The sequence below is a fragment of the Sus scrofa genome, chromosome 6 (assembly GCF_000003025.6).
Source record: "Sus scrofa isolate TJ Tabasco breed Duroc chromosome 6, Sscrofa11.1, whole genome shotgun sequence".
In the NCBI taxonomy this organism is placed as follows: Eukaryota; Metazoa; Chordata; class Mammalia; order Artiodactyla; family Suidae; genus Sus; species Sus scrofa.
In genome coordinates, this window is record NC_010448.4 from 107,296,745 (window position 1) to 107,314,995 (window position 18,251).

General features: G+C 44.8%; 1 protein-coding gene across 5 annotated transcripts in view; it reads left to right on the top strand.

Annotated features, from left to right (window-relative positions):
• GATA6 (GATA binding protein 6) overlaps positions 1 to 17,981 on the top strand; it is a 32,017-nt gene extending 14,036 nt beyond the window's left edge. For 2 of the 5 annotated variants that reach the window (XM_005656112.3, NM_214328.2), the window contains 1 exon segment: positions 16,483 to 17,900. In XM_005656112.3, the coding sequence (XP_005656169.1) occupies positions 16,483 to 16,650 (168 nt within the window). In that variant the 3' untranslated portion in view covers positions 16,651 to 17,900. 5 annotated transcript variants of the gene reach the window in all.

An 18,251-nucleotide genomic window follows, 5' to 3' on the forward strand; every position in this document is an offset into this window, starting at 1 on the left:
GTTTTGTGATGTAAAATTTCAGAATTGGCCATTTGCAAGTGCAAGTCCAATCAGTTTTGCCCCTCAGGGGAGGAACAGTGCAAAGGCCTAGACTGGGTCTGGCCCAGGCATGTCTGGAGGAAGAACCTGGGCAGTCCTGCAGCCGGCCCTAGGGCAGCTTTGGTATCTGGGCGTCTCTCATTAGAGACACAGCCTGCCAGGGCGGCTCGCTGGCCAGTGCTTTCGGAGGAGTGTTCAGTTCCTTACCGGAGGCCAAGAGGCAAAGCGATTGTAGTATTAAAAAGGAAAAGTACTGTCAAAAGTACTTTAGAGATTGGGGGAGTTGGAAAGCAGCTTCCCACAAGGTTTTCTGCTCCAGGCTCTCCATCTCTCCCAGAGCCTGGGAGGCCCCCTTGGGAACCAGCTGTGGGAGCTGCAGACAGAAGGGGCAGTTCTCTGAGCCCAGATGGCCTCAGAAATGCTTCCTAACAGCTTTTCCCAAAGGTGGTGGGGTTGCGTGGAGGATTGCCCACCATCCTGTCCTCCCCCCAGCCCCCGTACCCCCTTTCCTGGCATTGGCTGGCACCTGGGCTTGTGGGTTTTCTCCTCATGATGAGCCCATCACTTATGCCCCTCTTCCTCAGTGCCTACCTGACTATTGCCAGGAACCGTCTGCTGGCTGCCTTTGGAAACTGTCCTCCTCCAAGAGTAATTGTAGTCAGTGGTTTCCCAGGAGTGCCGCTGTATGTCTGCTGGTCCCTTGGCACTTTCCAGACCCTTCTCTGGGCCAGCTGATGCTTCCGGCGCTGTGGTCAGCTCCAAAGCTGAGGAGCTGGGACCAGCCTGCTGGAGGCGTTACCTGTGAGCAGCTGGCAGAAGCATTTGTGAAAGGCGGCTGTGTTGACAAAGATGTGTCATTATCCCATTTGGGTTCCAGTTTATGACTTGAGGGAGGCAGCTGGTGTTGTGACCCGAGTGCATGTAGGATTCTGTGAGGTGAGGGGGATGTGATATCTGCATGGCAAGGTTGAATCTGGTACCTTCCTGGGCTTGGCGGTTAAGCCTCCCACGACAATGGGTCCGTCTCTCTGATCTCCAGCGGCCCCTGTGACTGACAGGCTAGAAATGAGTAATGCAGGGTTGCCCTGGGACGGCCCTGGGACTGCCGAGCTACAAAACACAGGGTGATCTTAGGCTCACTCCCAGGGGAACAAGGAAACTGGGGCCATATGTTCTGCTTAGAGATATAACTGCTCCCCACTGCCTTCTTAATTACTGTGAGGAGCTAAAGCACGAAAGTTGAAGACCATATCAAATTTGCTGTTTTAATTCTTATGCTGTTTTAATTCTTAATTTCCCTCTGAGAAATCAGCTGGAGAAGGTCACCAGTAGGCATTCCTAGCAGGCTTCTTTTATTAAGTTCTGACGTCCCTGCCCTGTCTGTGGGTGCCAGGTCAGTGGTGGCACCAAATCGGCATCATGACCTGGTACCTGAGCAAGCCTGGCTGGAGCCGAGGGTTCTGTCTAAGAACAGGCAGACCCGTTGCTACTGCTGCACTGCCTGGCATTACAATAGCCCCTGTCTGCTCCTTTGGAACATTTTACAAATTATTGCAGTAAATGATTTCTTTGTTTTCATTTATATAATATTGGCTCTTTGCTAGACATTATTTTCATATTTCTTTTCCTTATTGTTTTCATTATTTTATTATCAGTTTCTTGTATAGAATTCTTTGTTTCTTAAGTAATATGTTGAACTTAATTTTTGATACAATTGATTAATTTTTGCCACTTTTGAACTTAAATTTTCCCCATCTTTCATTCTGTTTAAAGTTTTCTTGTAGATGTAGACTTACTGAAAAATGTGTATTTAGTTGATCTAAATGGACCTCAGATTTCCTTGATATTTGTATTCTCTCTGGACTGTCAGAATAATTTAAATCTTTTCTTGAATCCCATTTATTGACTGAGTTAAGTTTTACGGCGTTGTTGCTATTATTGGGAGGCGTATATGATAACTTTCTATTTTAGCAAGTTCCCAGTAAGATTTAAGATATATTTCTATCCCTCTTATGACCTGTAACTAAAAATTGGTTAAACTGGAGGGTACTTTACATATATAAAAATGTATATATACTCATATATGTATGTATTATATAGCATATAAACTTTATAACTCAATCCCTAAATTGTGTAGATAAAAGGTATTTCTCTTAATTTCCCTTGGGACAGGGAGGATTAATTTGGTGGTAAAATGAACACTAAGACAATGTCAGAGAATAAGAAATCACTTAACAGGAGTTCCTGTCGTGGCACAGCAGAAACAAATCTGACTAGGAACCATGAGGTTTTGGGTTTGATCCCTGGCCTCACTCAGTGGGATTAGGATCCGGTGTTGCTGGCTGCGAGCTGTGGTGTAGGCCGGCAGCTACAGCTCCTATTGGACCCTTACCCTGGGAATCTCCATATGCCATGAATGTTGCCCTAAAAGGACAAAAGACAAAAGACAAAAAAAAAAAAAAAGAAAAAAAAGAAAAGAAAAGAAATCCCTGAACATATCGGCCTGCCTCAAAGTAGTTCTATAGATAATCCTTCAACAAAATTAAAGCTACTTAAGTTCATATTAAAATTGCAAGTATAATGTTGACGTCATTAAACATGTAATGTTGAAATAAACAGAGACGAAGTATATCTGACTAGCCCTTGCCTTTTATGGTTAGTGTTCCATTTAAGAAGTATTGCAGTATTGGAGGCCCTGTTTACCGAGTAAAATAAGGTTCTGGATGGACATCAGATTGGTTGCTAGTGGTGGGGGCCTGTAGGTTTAGTCCATTCTCACTGTTGATCAGATTTGGAAGTGCTTTAAGTGAGCAACAACGTAGGAGTTGAAAGTATGGAGCCATGAATTCTGACAGCAGAGTTGCAAATGGCAGAGGAGAGGAGATTTGAATTCGTTGTGTAGGGTTTTTGCCGGGGGGAAAAGTGGAATAGAGGCCCCCAGGAAGAGAGCTGGCTATCTTGAGGGACACAGTTTTAGGAATTCAGTGTGGCTGAGTGGAGGGTAGAAAAAGCCAAAGGCAGGCGATGAGATGGATAAATTAGGTGAAAGGCCAATATTTAAGTATTTCAAGTCAATATTAGGTCAGCCTTAAGTGGGGGCCACACTATGTTCATTTCTAAATGACGGACTTTCTCTAACACCCCATGCAGTGATGAATGTGTTCGTCTCTGTGCTGCAGTCCAACAATGAATAAGTTCTTAACCAGGAGTATGTTGATAATTGTATAAACACACACAGGCATGCTCCTGGTTCTACCTTTTACAAGCAGGGTTTCCTCTCACAACTGGTACGGAAAACCACTTCCTTGGAGCTAGTGGCCTCAGGACTTCGAAAGTTTAGCTCCTAGTGTCTGCCTGGTGACCCTTCGGAGAATGGAATGGCGTGTTGGTGATAGGAATTCGTTTTCCTGGCCTTTGTTGTTGGTGACAGACAACATCCGTGAGGAGAACAGGCAGCCTTGGACTCCTGTTCATCTCAGATACCTCTCTGGCTGGCTCTCTGCCTTGGGTGGGGTCTTACCCACTTTGGGGGGTCCTTTTCTGGGTATGAAGTAGATATTTTCATTGCTGCTGCTTTGATCCTTCTGGGATGCTGTGGGTCTAGAGAGACTACTGCAATCACTCCTTGGTAATCACAGTGACCTTGTCAGAAGAAATAGCTCTGAGTTGCGTGGTGTTAAATCTTGTACTAAAAGTGGTTTGAAAGAGTTAAGTGCCTGTAGCTGGGCACTGATTGAGGGACTGATGTTTGTTGTGATTTCTGGATGTCTTTATAGACATCTCTGAAGAAAGAAAGGTTAAGCACTTTGTAGGTTCATATTTAAAATTCTTTCTATAGATTTTATTTTATAGGTTAATATTCGCATCCTATGATGAAAATTGGAAAACATCGCTTGAGTCGCCTCTTTCTTTATGAGCAAGGTTATAGTCTACTGCTTTTTTTTCCTCCAAGAAATTGAATCAATTTGGATTTACTATGACATTATGATTGGTCACAAAATAATAGCTTCCTTCTATTAGTAACTCTTCCTTTAATAGTTAAATAGACGACAGGAACATTCACGAAGGATTTCTATCCAGTATGCATTGCTTTCACTTGGCAACTTGACTGAGAAGAAAAGATTCGGGGGTGGGGGGAGGGAGGAAAGGAGTCTGGGGTTACCAGGGACACACTACTGTATAGAAAATAGATCAACAAGGACCTCCTGGAGAACACAGGAAACTGTACTCAATATCATGTATATTGGAAAATAGATATTATGTATATGTATTGGAAAAGAATATATTTACAATGGAAAAGAATCTGGAAAAGATACATATATGTGTGTATGTATAACCGGATCACTTTGCTGTACACCTGAAATGAACACAAGCTTATAAATCAACTCTCCTTCAATAAAAAAAAAGAAAAAAAAGGAGAGGTTCACCAGGCTGCCTGCCTCTTACCTCAGATATTCCACACACATCTTTAGGGTGCCCGAAAGCCAGACATTAATGGATTAGTCCTGCAATTAGTCATCATATGGTTGCTTTGGGGGAGTTTTCTTTTCTTTTTGTCCTTTTAGGGTCGTACCTGTGGCATATGGAGGTTCCCAGGCTAGGGGTCTCATCAGAGCTATAGCTGCTGGCCTATACCACAGCCACAGCAATGCAGGATCCAAGCCGCGTCTTCGACCTACACCACAGCTCATGGAAACTCCATATCCTTAACCCACTAAGCAAGGCCAGGGATCCAATCCTCCACCTCATAGTCCCTAGTCGGATTTGTTTCCGCCGCGCACACGATGGGAACTCTGGGGGAGTTTTCTTATTTATGAGATAGTGGACGAAGGCAGGCAGGGAACTAGCTTCTGTCAGGTGACTTTTATGTGCCAGGTGTTTCGTGTACCTTTTAAATTCCCGATTATCACTCTACAAATGAGGTGTTTTTATTTCCTTTTTCCATTTGGGGGAGTGAGACTCAGTAAGAATAGGCCCAAGGCTATGTACCAGATTTAGAGGCTGGATTTGGACCCAGGTCTGGCAGAGTCAGAGCCAATGTTTTTATTACTAAGGCACACTGGATTACTATATGATAGAATATGTGATGTTGAAGTCTTTAGAGAGAAGAAATAACATTTCCTCAAAGAAATCTAATTTTGGTTAGCTATTTCAGTATCAAATATAGCCATGAAAATAACATCTGAAAAGTGATTTGCTTATAACCAAACATGTAAGGAGCATTGTATATATGAATTTTCTTCTTAAACGTTATACTTACTGATATAATACTTTATAGTTCTAGGGCTTTGCTAGTTGGATAATAGAAAAGATAATAGGTAGTAAAGCTTACTGTTAATGTGAAGATAAAAAGTCTCCTTTAAAATGAGAGTTTTTGTGTGGCTTAGCAGGTTAAGGACCTGGCATTGTCACTGCAGTGGCTTGGGTTGTTGCTGTGACTGACGCAGGTTCGATCCCTGGCCTGGGAACTTTGGTGCAGCCAAAAAATGAAAAAAAAAAAAAAAAAATTCTCCCTTAAAATATGAAATACAGATTGTGGTACTAAAATCCTCCTGATGGTGTTATTTAAACCCATACACACTAAGTGCTAGTTAGTTGGAACTTTCAGAAATGTCCAACTTGCCTTTGATTTTTTTTTACAAAATCATTAAAAATGCATTTCTTAAGAGGAAAGTGTCCATTTTCTCCCCAGAGTTTATAGTCCAAGATATCTTTTACTAAATTAAAAAAGCAGAAAGGCATTAATCTCCCACGAGGGTCTGTGAGCGTTGCATTTAGGTATTATTATCGCCTCATTTATAAACCAGGATCCAGAATGACTCCAGAAGGTCACAAACCAAGTCCGCGTTGAAGCCCGGGCTGGAACCGACGTCTCCCACCGCTCCCAGGGAGTCAGCCAATCATCACAGTTATTAATATCCCACTTGCCACTTGCTGCAGGCCATGAACATAAATATTTTGTTGGCATTTTATCTTCATGCTCCTTACGTGCCAGGCTCCCTTTCTTCTTTCACAGCCCCTTCTAATAACTCACTCACGTTCCTTGTCTGACCACTTTGGCCTTCGCCACGAAAGTCACACGTCACCCTGGCAGGGAATGTTGAAGCGTGTAGAGTTTGCATACTTTCACTTTGCTCTGAAGGCCTTTTCTAGACTTCAGTCTTTTTTTCCTTGTGCGCGTGCATGTGTGTGTGTGTGTGCACGCGCGCGCGTGTGTATGTCATGGGGAATGGAGCGCGTGTGTATGTCATGGGGAATGGTGAGTAGCTAGAAATACATTTGCTACATTAATATCCAATGACTGTATGTATACTGGGAAACAGTAAAACTGTATTGCTCTGTAAATAGTTTATAATAAATGTGGCCACCCAATTTATCACAGGACTGTGGTTTGTTTAATAAGTGACTCATTATCACAATCTAAAAGCCAGAATTCTAGGTAATTTAAGTGTAAGCAGAGTGTTACTCATCTTTTCATATGACCTCAGGTTAGAAGGCTACATTTAAGAATACAACCTTGCTTTGTGGATTACAGATACTTTGCAAACCCTCCCCTGCTTCTATAAGAATATACAAAATTGTCACAAAACATGAAATAACGTTACGGGAAGACGTGGCCAAATTTTAAGAAATCTGGCTTAGAATGCTCTGAAATGTTATTGCTAAATGAATCTTCGAAGAAAATGAATTCCTTTACTGGAACAAAAGTAATTTATTATGCATTTCATGGGTGTCTGCCAAAAGAGTTACTAGCAATATGAAGATCTAATGGATATGAATTAAATACAATCTCTTAGCTCTGTGTTTCGACCTATCTGTTAATTGTCTCTGAAATTTCAATAATTTTAAAAAGCATCTCCCAAGACAGGTGTTGACATATGTGATCATTCATAATTCAGCTACCTGTCTTGGTAGGATAGCAGAGACTGTGAGCCAGAGCATGAAGAGATTGTTTTACTGGCCTCAGATTTTAAGAAAAGTTTGAACAAATATCAGGTGTTGATTTCAATGTCCTGTTGGAGTCTTTGGGGTAAACAGTTCCAAGTCATTATCTGACAATGTCTAAATGATAATTTCCGTGCTGTACTGCCCCTTTGGGTAGTTTTTAGCATGGCATGGCTTCTCCAGAGCTGGTGCACATGCTCTAGAATTGTATGTTTATCCTCTTAAACACACATACTTCTAATTTAAAGCTCTCGTTAGGTTTAGTCACTTGATTCATGGTGAAGCCTGAATGTGGGCTGAAGTTTTTTCTCGGGGCTTCTCAGATTAGCAGCTAGATGGAAACAGTCAGGCAGCCCGGTGCTAGCCCCAGCTCTATGTGTGACTGTAGCAGGCTGCCAAGGTTTTGTAAAGCCTCTGTTTTCCTCCTCCTACTAAAGGGGAAAAGTAATTTCTACCATCTGGTCCTTAGGAGTAGCCTAAGTGGGAGATGCCTGCTGACCACTTTGAAGCTGAAGAATAGCACTGTTTTAAATAGGACTTTGGACATTAATAGCAATGTGCTTTATTTGCATGGCATTTTTTTCATCCCAAGGCACCAATCCTTACTTTCTTTCTTAATGCAGGGGGTGGGAGTGGATTTAGAGATATAAAGCTATTGTGTCAAAATTACCATATTTAATTACTTTTATTTCCCTGATAGCAACAATTTTTCATTCATTATGATTCTTAGCACTTCATACTGCTTTCTTGTAAATGTGGCTTGGTTGTTGGACCAGGTGCAGTTTTTCTAGTAGAGATGGCCAGACGAGGATGCTCATCCAGGCTCCTGAAACCGCCCCCCCCTTAAAAATTTTTTTTTAATTTTTAGGGTTGCACCCATGGCATATGGAAGTTCCCAGGCTAGGAGTCGAATCGGAGCTGCAGCTGCCGGCCCATACCACAGCCACAGCAACTCAGGATCTGAGCCGCATCTGCGACCTATGCCACAGCTCGCAGCAGTGGCAGATGCTGAATCCACTGAGGGAGGTCAGATCGAACCCGAATCCTCACCTAAAAAGCCAGTTTTTAAAAGTTAGGTTCATAATCCACCCGGTTTTAAATCTTGCCTCTGGATCTTTTAATCACTTATTTGAATAGAATAAAGTCATCTATTTTGACTCATGTCAGAAGATAAATTTTTTCTTTAGTATGCTAATGACTTCAAGTTGTGGGCCAGACCCTTTTCCCTGCAATTTATATTTGTACATCAGTATTTTGCTGATAATCCCAGAGGACTTATAATAAACTTCGGACCGTGCCTTTCTTTATCACAGCATGCTTGCTGTTTGAGTGTGTACAGATGCTTAAAACGATTTGCTTCTTTGCCCAGAGTAGACTATGTGTGTAGAATAGTTCTTTCCCTCCTTGAAAAGAGCAGCATCCCGGGTGTGGTATAAACTAACTAGCTGAGGCCCAAAGGGACAAGAGAGGTCAAGGGGGCAGCCAGTGAGCTCTCCTCAGTAAGGAATTTCCTTGCTGATTTACAAAAAAATAAACTATTCTGCTGAGCTCCGAGTTAGGTCATCAGCTGGGGTAACCGTGCCTCTCTCTTCTTGAGCTTTATTGAGCTGTTTGGGAGAATTAAGGCGTGTGGTTGTGATGGATGGTTTTCACTCCTCCTGGTGGAGCGGGAACGTGTGTGTGTGTGTGTGTGTGTGTGTGTGTGTCTGGGTGTGTGTCTGGGTGTATGTGTGTCTTCCTAGTGTGACCTTCTCAGCTGTCATTAGGCCACTTTTGTGTCTGGTCCTATTACCTCCATTCAAACTGAAATGACCATGGTTTTTTAGGTTTCTCTTTTGTTGGGGCTGACACTTGATTTTGTGTGTGTGTGTGTGTGTGTGTGTGTGTGTGTTTAGGGCCGCACCTGCAGCATATGGAGGTTCCCAGGTTAGGGGTAGAATCAGAGCTGCAGCTGCTAGCCTACACCACAGCCACAGCAATTCCAGATCCAAGTGGTGTCTGTGACCTACACTACAGCTCATGACAACGCCGGATCCTTAACCCACTGAGCAAGGACAGGGATCGAACCTGCAACCTCATGGTTCCTAGTCAGATTCGTTTTTGCTGAGCCACGACGGGAACTCTGACTCTTGGTTTTTAATTTTCCCTTCGGAGGAAGGCTGCTATCCAGCATCACCAGGGTCTAACCTAGAGGTTAGGAAAGCAGAGAAGAACTTGGCAGTGAGACCCTCCCCACCCCCCACCCCACAAACTGGAACCACAAACTTGGACCTGTAGGAAGGACAGATCAGAGGCTGTGGAAGCTGACTGCCCGGATCTGAGCTGAGGAGCCAGTGTGATCACTTCAAAGCCCTGTGCCCTGGGGCTGGTCCCTGGGCCCGGCCTGCCTGGGGTGCCCAGTTTTGTTTCTCCAGACTTAAGGCAGCCTTGAGAGGGATGGATTGCACGGCAGCTCAAGCACACCCCAGCGGACTCCTTCTTGGTTTTCTTCCTCAAAAATGAAATTTATTGCTTATTCACAAGCCAGAGAACCTCTGCTATTCTTCTGGAAGGGCTCTGTCCTTTTAGGGTCCCTTGGCTCTCACGTGTCGCTTTACCAAAGCTGCCGTGTGGGTATCTCGGGAGGCCGTCTCTGGGCCTGCCTATTATGGGATGTGGCGAGTAAAGGCAAAGAAAGAGCCAACACTGTTGGCGAGCCAGACCCTGCTGGGCATGGATGGTCCGAGTTCAGAAACACCTGACTTTTCAGTTACAGGTTGGAAAGTGAGCACAGGCTCATTGTCACAGGAGAGCAATCTGGGTGATCTAAAAGATGAGAGCTGTGCTGCATCACAGGCCTGTGGTGCTTTTCCCTGTCTGCGGCAGCGAGTTGTCCTGAAGTCATTTATTCCTTTAAGAGGGAGGAATCCAGCCAGTTGCTCCCATCTAACCCGGGCTGCTTTTGGTGCTAAGCCCTGGCTGGGTCGGGGCTGATAACACGTTCTCTCAGCAGGAAGTGCCTCCATTTTCAGTAGTCTCTGGGAGGGTGGAGGGCCGATAAGCTGTGAGTGGAAACACAGACCAGATTTCTGCTCCACCCTCCTATTGCCCTTTGATCAGAGAAGGAGCCAGGACCTCGCCTGCCTGAGCTGCCTCCGAAAGGAGGAAGGATGGCTCCGCTGTGGGCGTTTGGAGCTCTCCCCTGCTTTTGTTCGGGAACTTTCTGGGGATTAGGCTGGTTTAAGTTAGTGACGTGCCTGCTTTGGCAATGTTGAGATGTCTGCAATCTCTGATCCTTTCAAGCATTTAACTCGACGTGGGAAAAGTTTGACCAGTTGACGCTGATACTGTGTGCGTGTGCGTGTGCGTGTGCTTGTGCGTGTGTGTGTGTGTGTGTGTGTGTATTATGGCCCTGGACCCACTTGCTGGGTCCAGAGTCATAATAAGTTATTTCTGATCTTCTCCCCTAGTTGAACTGATTCTCCAGAGGTAGCTATGGAATAGCCCCATTGAGGGAAAGGCACTTAAATGAACCATATGACAAGCCAGATTTCTTCTTTTTTGTTTTTGTCTTTTGTCTTTGTAGGGCTGCACCCACGGCATATGGAGGTTCCCAGGCTAGGGGTTGAATCAGAGCTACAGCCGCGGGCCTACACCACAGCCACAGTAATGAGGGATCCAAGCCCTGTCTGCGACATACCCCACAGCTCACGGCAACACCGGATCCTTAACCCACTGAGCAAGGCCAGGCATCCAACCCGTGTCCTCATGGATACCAGTCGGGTTGTTGACCACTGAGCCACCAAGGGAACTCCGACAAGCCAGGATTCTTAAGGAGACCTGTGCAAATTCTAAACTTCTGCAGTTAGAACGCCAGTTTCGAGAGCTCAGGTTACACTGATGAAGCCATCGTGGACTGCTTTTGCTGTATTCACGTACCTTGGAAGCATGTTTCATGCATACACGGCTGGCTGGCTGGCTTCCAGCTTATGGAGGTGACTTTAGGGGTGTGTGGGGACCTCTCTCCACTGTGACTCCTCCCTATATTTCATGCTTCTTTATGCCTCTGTCCAGGCTGGTTCATTTCTCAGGTGCTGGTGTCTCCTATTTCTGGTGCTAACATCTACTTTTTTAGACTGAACTGTGCCCTTCAGTTAAAACATTCAAAAGAAAGGAGTGGATGGCTAATAGTTTGGGCCCTCTCAGAAGGCCCTCTGTCCCCAACCCTGCACCTGGGTTCCTCTGCGATACTTTTGCATGTGCCTGGGTAAGTCATAATTATGACCTCGTTAGAATTTATATCCTGCTGCTTTTCACTTAACATTGCATTACAGGGTTTTTTTCCATTTTGCTACAGTATCTTACTATTTTTAATAATTGCGTAAAGAGTGCATTCAATGGATGTCCCTTGCTTTCCCGAACCATCCCCTATTGTTAGACAGTAGAGGGACTTCCCATTGTGGCTCAGCAGGTTAAGAATCCAGCTAGTATCCATGAGGATGTAGCTTTGATCTCTGGCCTCGCTCAGTGGGTTAAAGGATCTGGCCTTGCCTCGAGCTGCAGTGTAGGTCACAGATGGCAGCTGGGGTGTGGTGTGGCTGTGGTGAAGGCCTCAGCTATGGTTCCAATTCTACCCCTCGCTTGCGAACTGCCCTATGTGGAAGGTTCGGCCCTAAAAAGAAAAAAAATGGCATTAGATTATCTCCATGGTTTCCACTCTTCTAAGTAACTCTGCAATGGATGTCTTCCTGTGGGGAAGCCTTCCCTCCCTTTGAATTCTTTCCCTTTTAACAAGTTTCCAGAAATGAAATGACAGAGCTAAATAGGGTATAAAGTTTTTTGTTGTGTTTTGTTTTTTAAGGCCACACTGGAGGCATGTGGAAGTTCTCAGGCTAGGAGTCAAATTGGAGCTACAGCTGCCGGCCTACACCACAGCCGTAGCAATGCAGGATCTGAGCCATATCTTCGACCTACACCATAGCTCACGGCAACACTGGATCCCCAACCCACTGAGTGAGGCCAGGAGGGGTTGAAACTGCATCCTCGTGGATGGTAGTTGGATTCATTTCCACTGCGCCATCATGGGAACTCCTGAGTATAAAGTTCTTGATGGCTCAATTAACTCCTTCTAAGGTGTGCACCAGAATATAGCCCAGCCCAGGACAGGGGACCAGGCTATCAGTCCCATCAGATCTCTCCATTCATGATAATCTCATTATTTGTCGAGAATTAAAATTTTAAATAATTTTTTGTTGATGTATGATGTATGTACGTTGCAGCATTTCAGGTTGAAGTACTATGTCCCCACTTAGAAATAAGGCCCTGGTGGCTCAGCGGGTTAAGGGTTGGGCACTGTCTCTGCAGCAGCTCGGGCTGCTGCTGAGGTACTGGTTCACTTCCTCACACAGTGCAGTGGGTTAAGGATCTGGTGTTGCTGCAGCTGTGGTGTAGGTTACAGCTGCGGTGGCTTGGATTCAGTCCCTGACCAGGGAACTTCATATGCCGTGGGTGTAGCTATAAAAATAAATAGATAAAAAATAGGGTTCTCAAACCTTGGGCACAAGTATGGCTCTTTTTTTCTTTTTTCTCTTCTTTTCTTTTTGGGCTGGACCTGTTTCATATGGAAGTTCCCAGGCCAGAGGTAGAATTGGAGCTACAGCTGCTGATCCACACCACAGCCACAGCAATGCCAAATCCGAGCCATGTCTGCAACCTACACTGAAGCTCACAGCAACGCTGGATCCTTAACCCACTGAGTGAGGCCAGAGATTGAACGTGCATCCTTATGGATGCTTGTTGGGTTCTTAACCTGCTGTGCCACAGCAGGACCTCCTCTATTTTTCTTCTACCAAACTCAGGTGTTGCTTTTGATTTCAAATGAGCTGATGTTTTTTCTTAAACTCACCACTCATGTAATTTGGGATTTGCCTCTTGTATAGCTTCACATTCTTGTCTGAATAAAAGAGACAGTAGGTATTTCAACCGTAGCTTTTGAGACTGTTGTTCAGGTATAAGGTGTTAAGATTTCTTTAAGGCAGCTTATTTTAAAAACAGCCTGTGAGCCTTTTAAGGGGCTGCAGAAGCAACTGGTTGTTTGCTCAGAGCTGTCAGGGATGGTGAGATTTAGGTCATTGTTGAGATGGTATTCACTTAACCTCTGGTTGAATTCTTAGGGCTGCTCCCATCCGGTGATGGCAGTAACTTAGCTGGAGATTCGATGAGGGCCATGATTCCTCACTTTAATAATATTGAAAATGTGTGTAGTATTTTTCTTGTCAGACACTTTTTTTTTAGGGCCACACCTGCAGCATATTGAGGTTCCCAGGCTAGGGGTCCATTCGGAGCTCCAACTGCCAGCCTACACCACAGCCACAGCAACTCGGGATCCGAGCCGTGTCTGATCTGCACCACAGCTCGTGGTGACGCCAGATCCTAAACCTACTGAGCGAGGCCAGGGGTGGAAGCTGCAACCTGATGGTTCCTAGTCTGATTTGTTTCTACTGCACCACGATGGGAACTCCTTGTCAGACACTTTTGCAGGGGTTTAATACACACTAATTTTTGCAACAGCCTCCTGGTGTTGGTGCCTCTTTATTTCTACTTTCTGGGTGAAGAAACTGAGGCACAGAAAGTTCTAGGTCAGACCCAGCTTCTCTCTCCCAGAGGCTCCTCTGATGTACTGCTTAACATCTTTCCCTTTGCGCTGTCCTGTCTGGTGAATGGGCCTCCCCACATCCTGCATGCTGCCAATTTTGAGCACCCTTTCCTCACCACCAACAATAGCTTCCCTTTATGGAATGTTTACCACGGCAAGGCATCCTGACGCTTCTGCAAACATTTGCTCACCCAGTTGTCACAAATAAGCTTGGGGTAGGGCCAGTTTCCCGAGGAGGTGGGGCACAGGAGGGGACAGCACCCAGTGGGTGGCCGAACCCAGGGAGAATTTGAAAGCCCAGGCTGTCCTGTCTTGCAGGCTGCCTGTGGCCACCTCCAATATCCTTTTTCCTCTGCAGTTCCTTTACAGACCTCTTTGTCTATTAACTGGTCCTTTTTTTTCCTTTTCTTTCTGTTTTTTTTTTTTTTTTTTTTTTTTTTTAAGGGCCGCGCCTGTGTTGTATGGAGATTCCCAGGCTAAGAGTCGAATCAGAGCTGTAGCCGCTGGCCTACACCACAGCTGTAGCAACACCCTGTCTGAGCCTCGTCTTCTGTCTACACCACAGCTCACGGCAACGCTGGATCCTTAACCCACTGAGTGGCCAGGGATTGAACTGGCGTCCTATGGATACTAGTCGGGTTCATTACCTCTGAGCCATAAGGGGAACTCCTTTTTTTATTATTATTATTAAAAAAATTTGAAGTATAGTTGATTTACAGTGTTGTGCTAGTGAGTGTGTGTGTGTGTCCTCGTTCCGCGAGTAACCTGGGAGAACAGTTCCAGGCTTGTAGTCCAAGTGCCTGGCTTTCAGAGGTACCCTGCAGTGTTGCTTGTTGCTAACTGGTGGTGAGCCCTCTGCTGTCTCAGGGCTTCTGGCCATTTTCGTCAGGGGTGGGGGGGTTGCTTCCTGGGGCAGTCCAGGCCCCCTCTCCATTTCAGGAAATAGCCCTTGCTGTGGTAAAGTCCAATTTAGTCAGATAAATGCAGATGTGCTTTTTACTGGAAGTAGGTAGATGAATAGATGGCTGGTGTGAAGCAGCAGTTTTAAGGGAGCTCACTCTGTCACTCTTTTCTGAAAGACTCTTTCTAATGGAATATTATCCTTTTGTTTATTTCTTTGGGAGTTAAATCTAGATCCATGCTAGAGTTCCCTGGAGGCTCGGCAGTTTAAGGATCTGGTGTTGTCACTGCTGTGGCTCAGGTCACTGCCATGGGGTACATTCACTCCCTGGCCCTCGAACTTCTGCCTCCCGCCCCAAAAAAGACCCATGCTGAGTTTGCTTATAGCAGTGGTTCTGAGCTAAATGTAATCACCACCTGTAATGAAATTCATAGCTTTAGTGGGACGGGATCAGTTCATCAGTTTCAGAATTTTCACAAGGATCGATTTTAAATTTTAGACAAGTCAATGAGCTTGTGAAACTTGCTTTTTAGGCACCCAGAGCCTCGATGTGTCTTTAAGTTTGTGTTATGTAAAAGGAGGTGTGAGTTGGCAGGGGGAGATGGGCACTGTTGTCATGGGATTTTCACAAACCTTTCATTTTTGCTGGGAAGTGGGAGGATTGGTCACCTGTGGAGTGACCAGATTTGGTCTGTCCAGCTGGCAGGAAGTTGGGGTGGGGCAGACACGAGTTCCATGGTCAGAGCTCCTGAAATCCTGTCTCCCAGACAAACACGGTTATTGTGAGGATTAGAGAGAAAACCAGATCTTCTCTGGGAATGGGTAGGGCCACGTTTACTTCCAGGACCCCAAGCGGAGCCACGGGGGCTCTGGGAACCTTCCATTCGCCTTGCTCTGTGTCTGGTGCCCAGTGTTTCTCTGAAGTGGATGTAACATCAATTTGGCCAGACAGCTGGATGTTTTAAGGATTTCATGGGATTGTGTATGTAAAAAAGGAATGCTTTGAAAAGTTCAAAATGTTCTACCTGCATCAAAAAACAAGTGTCTGGTAGTTTATGGAATGGAACCCTGAAAGCTGGGAAGAAATAATTGGCTTCAGAGCTTGTAGAAGGAAAAAAAAGCATGATTACAATTTGTGATTATGGCTAGATTTAAAAAAAAAAAGTCAAGTGCAACTGTTTTCTCAAATCGTAGTCTAAACATGATTTTAGTTATTTTGGTTTGATTCTACTAAATTATATCATGTTTGCTTTTTGGTCTTGCTTATTTGGATGGATGGAAGGAATAAATGAAACAAGAGAAAGGTGACCTTTGCGTTAAGAAATAATTGCCACGATTATGACAGATAGGGGATATTAGCATTTTCTTTATCATGTGGTCTGCTTCAAACATGGCCCATTCTTCTTGGAACGAATTAAAGTCCATGTATGCATGGGTTAATTTTCCATGAAGTCAGTGCTCAAAAATTTCATTTATCAGGCCTTGCTGAACTGTGTATCTTTCCTTCTTAGACTTTGATAGAACGGCTGAGCCCAGTGGTTCTGCTGTGTGTGTGTGTGTGTGTGTGTGTGTGTGTGTATGTGTGGTGTTCTGCATTTTCTCTTGCAATGATTAGATTGTGTGGGCATCCTTAAGGCCTGTTTACCTACGTGGTGTGGTTTCAGTGTCAGATCTGAGAGTTTGGCACTTTGTGCAAATGGGTTTCCTCCAGTTCTCCTTTCCTACCCTTGTCCAACTGCTCGTCTTGCCGGGTGGTTCCTACCCTGAGTGAATGATGTGAACAGGAGGTGTTTTCTGAGAGCTGAACCCGCCAGTGTTAGGACCGTGTTACCACAGCACCTGGCGAGCAACTCTGCTGGCCTCACCATCGGCGCACTTGTGCCCATGTGTTTACCTAGGGGAGCCAAATGACACATTTATGGTAACTGTCTCTTCCCTTCTCTCCATCCCCCTCTTCCACCAGGCAGGCGCCTCGGTGATGTCTGGCACGGGGGAGAGCGCTAATCCCGAGAACAGCGAGCTCAAATACTCAGGTCAAGACGGGCTGTACATAGGTGTCAGCCTGGCCTCGCCGGCTGAAGTCACCTCCTCGGTGAGACAGGATTCCTGGTGCGCCCTGGCCCTGGCCTGAGCCGGCCTCGGGGAGCGGGAGGCCACCGAGGCCCCCATGACCTTCACCGATCTCCTTGTCATGCAGTCCAGACTGGGCCGAGGATGCTGATGGGACATTTTCCTCTGACACATGATTTCTGTGCCTTTATTTGAAAGAGAAGAATCTCCCAAGAGGCTCGCTCTGTCTTACCACCCAGGCCCCGTCTTGGAGACCCAGAGAGAAGATGGAACTCATCCCCGGGGAGGGCCGCCGTGGCGTCCACAGTATGCCGCCACCTCCCCGGCCACAGCCACGGCCACTTGCAGGCAGCCTGCCTCTGGGTGGACCAGAGATGTCCAGCGTGCCACTTCCAGAAACCGGGACTAAGACCGGGGCCATGCCCGCTAAGGAATATTGAGAGAGATTTTTAAAACAAGGGTTTTATGCGTATTGCCCCAAATCATGTGCTTCTTCTGATCAGCTTTGGTTATTCCCGAATTTCTCCGTACCTTTTCCATGCCCCAGATTCCACGTGCGTTTATGGAGAAGACCATTCGTTTGGTACACACCTCTGGAGGCTGAGTCGGTTCAAGAGCGCTCTTGTCAAAAGTATCACCCAGTTTGCAGGACTGCACCGTAACTGTAACATACACTGTGACTGACGTTTTTTCCAAGTTCACATTGTGTGACTGACCCGAAGTCAGTCTGAATTTGTAAACAGGGTAGCAAACAAGATATTTTTCTTCCATGTATACAATAATTTTTTTAAAAAGTGCAATTTGCGTTGCAGCAATCAGTGTTAAATCATTTGCATAAGATTTAACAACATTTTTTATAATGAATGTAGACATTTTAACTTAATGGTACTTAAATAATTTAAAAGAAAAAAATGTAAACTTAGACATTCTTATGCTTCTTTTACAACTACATCCCATTTTTATATTTCCAATGGTGAAAAGAAAAATATTTCAAGAACAAATCTTCTCTCAGGTAAATTGCCTTTATCCATTTGTTAAGAATTTTGTACAAGAACACCAGGATCTCCCCTTTATTTTACTGTGGAACATGTGCTGGAAAAATGGCAACAAAACTTTACTACCTAACAGATAACATTTGTAAATACTCTAGGCATCTGTACACACTATGATGACGTCTTTATAGTGTGACTAACCCACAAGCAGGTTGGTTTACGTTAATTTTTTTTTTTTAATGGGATGTCATATGGAAACCTGTTTCACCAGAGTTTTAAAAATAAAAAGGGTTTTTTTTTTTGTCTTCTGTACAGTGAATTCCTTCCCTTATAGTTTCATTTTGATACTGTATGTGGCAATAGTTATTCATATAAAATAAGTGCATGTGATGTTTGCAAATTGCCTTACGGCTTTCCTTTCAATGAAATGTCCTTTTGGAGCTGTTTGATACCCTGATTCATTTGAAGTTGGCACGTGGAGCCAGGTTACGACTTTCAGTTTGCATTGGGGACAATTTATAAGTGAAAAGGACCCAGTATTATATGATATTATCTGCAATTATAAGCATTCTATTTAAGACGAATCCTTAAAAAACATTTAAAAAAAGTCCAGAGTTTCTTTCCCTCTGAAGGAAATACACTCTGTAGCCCAGAAACAGAATGTTTTCCA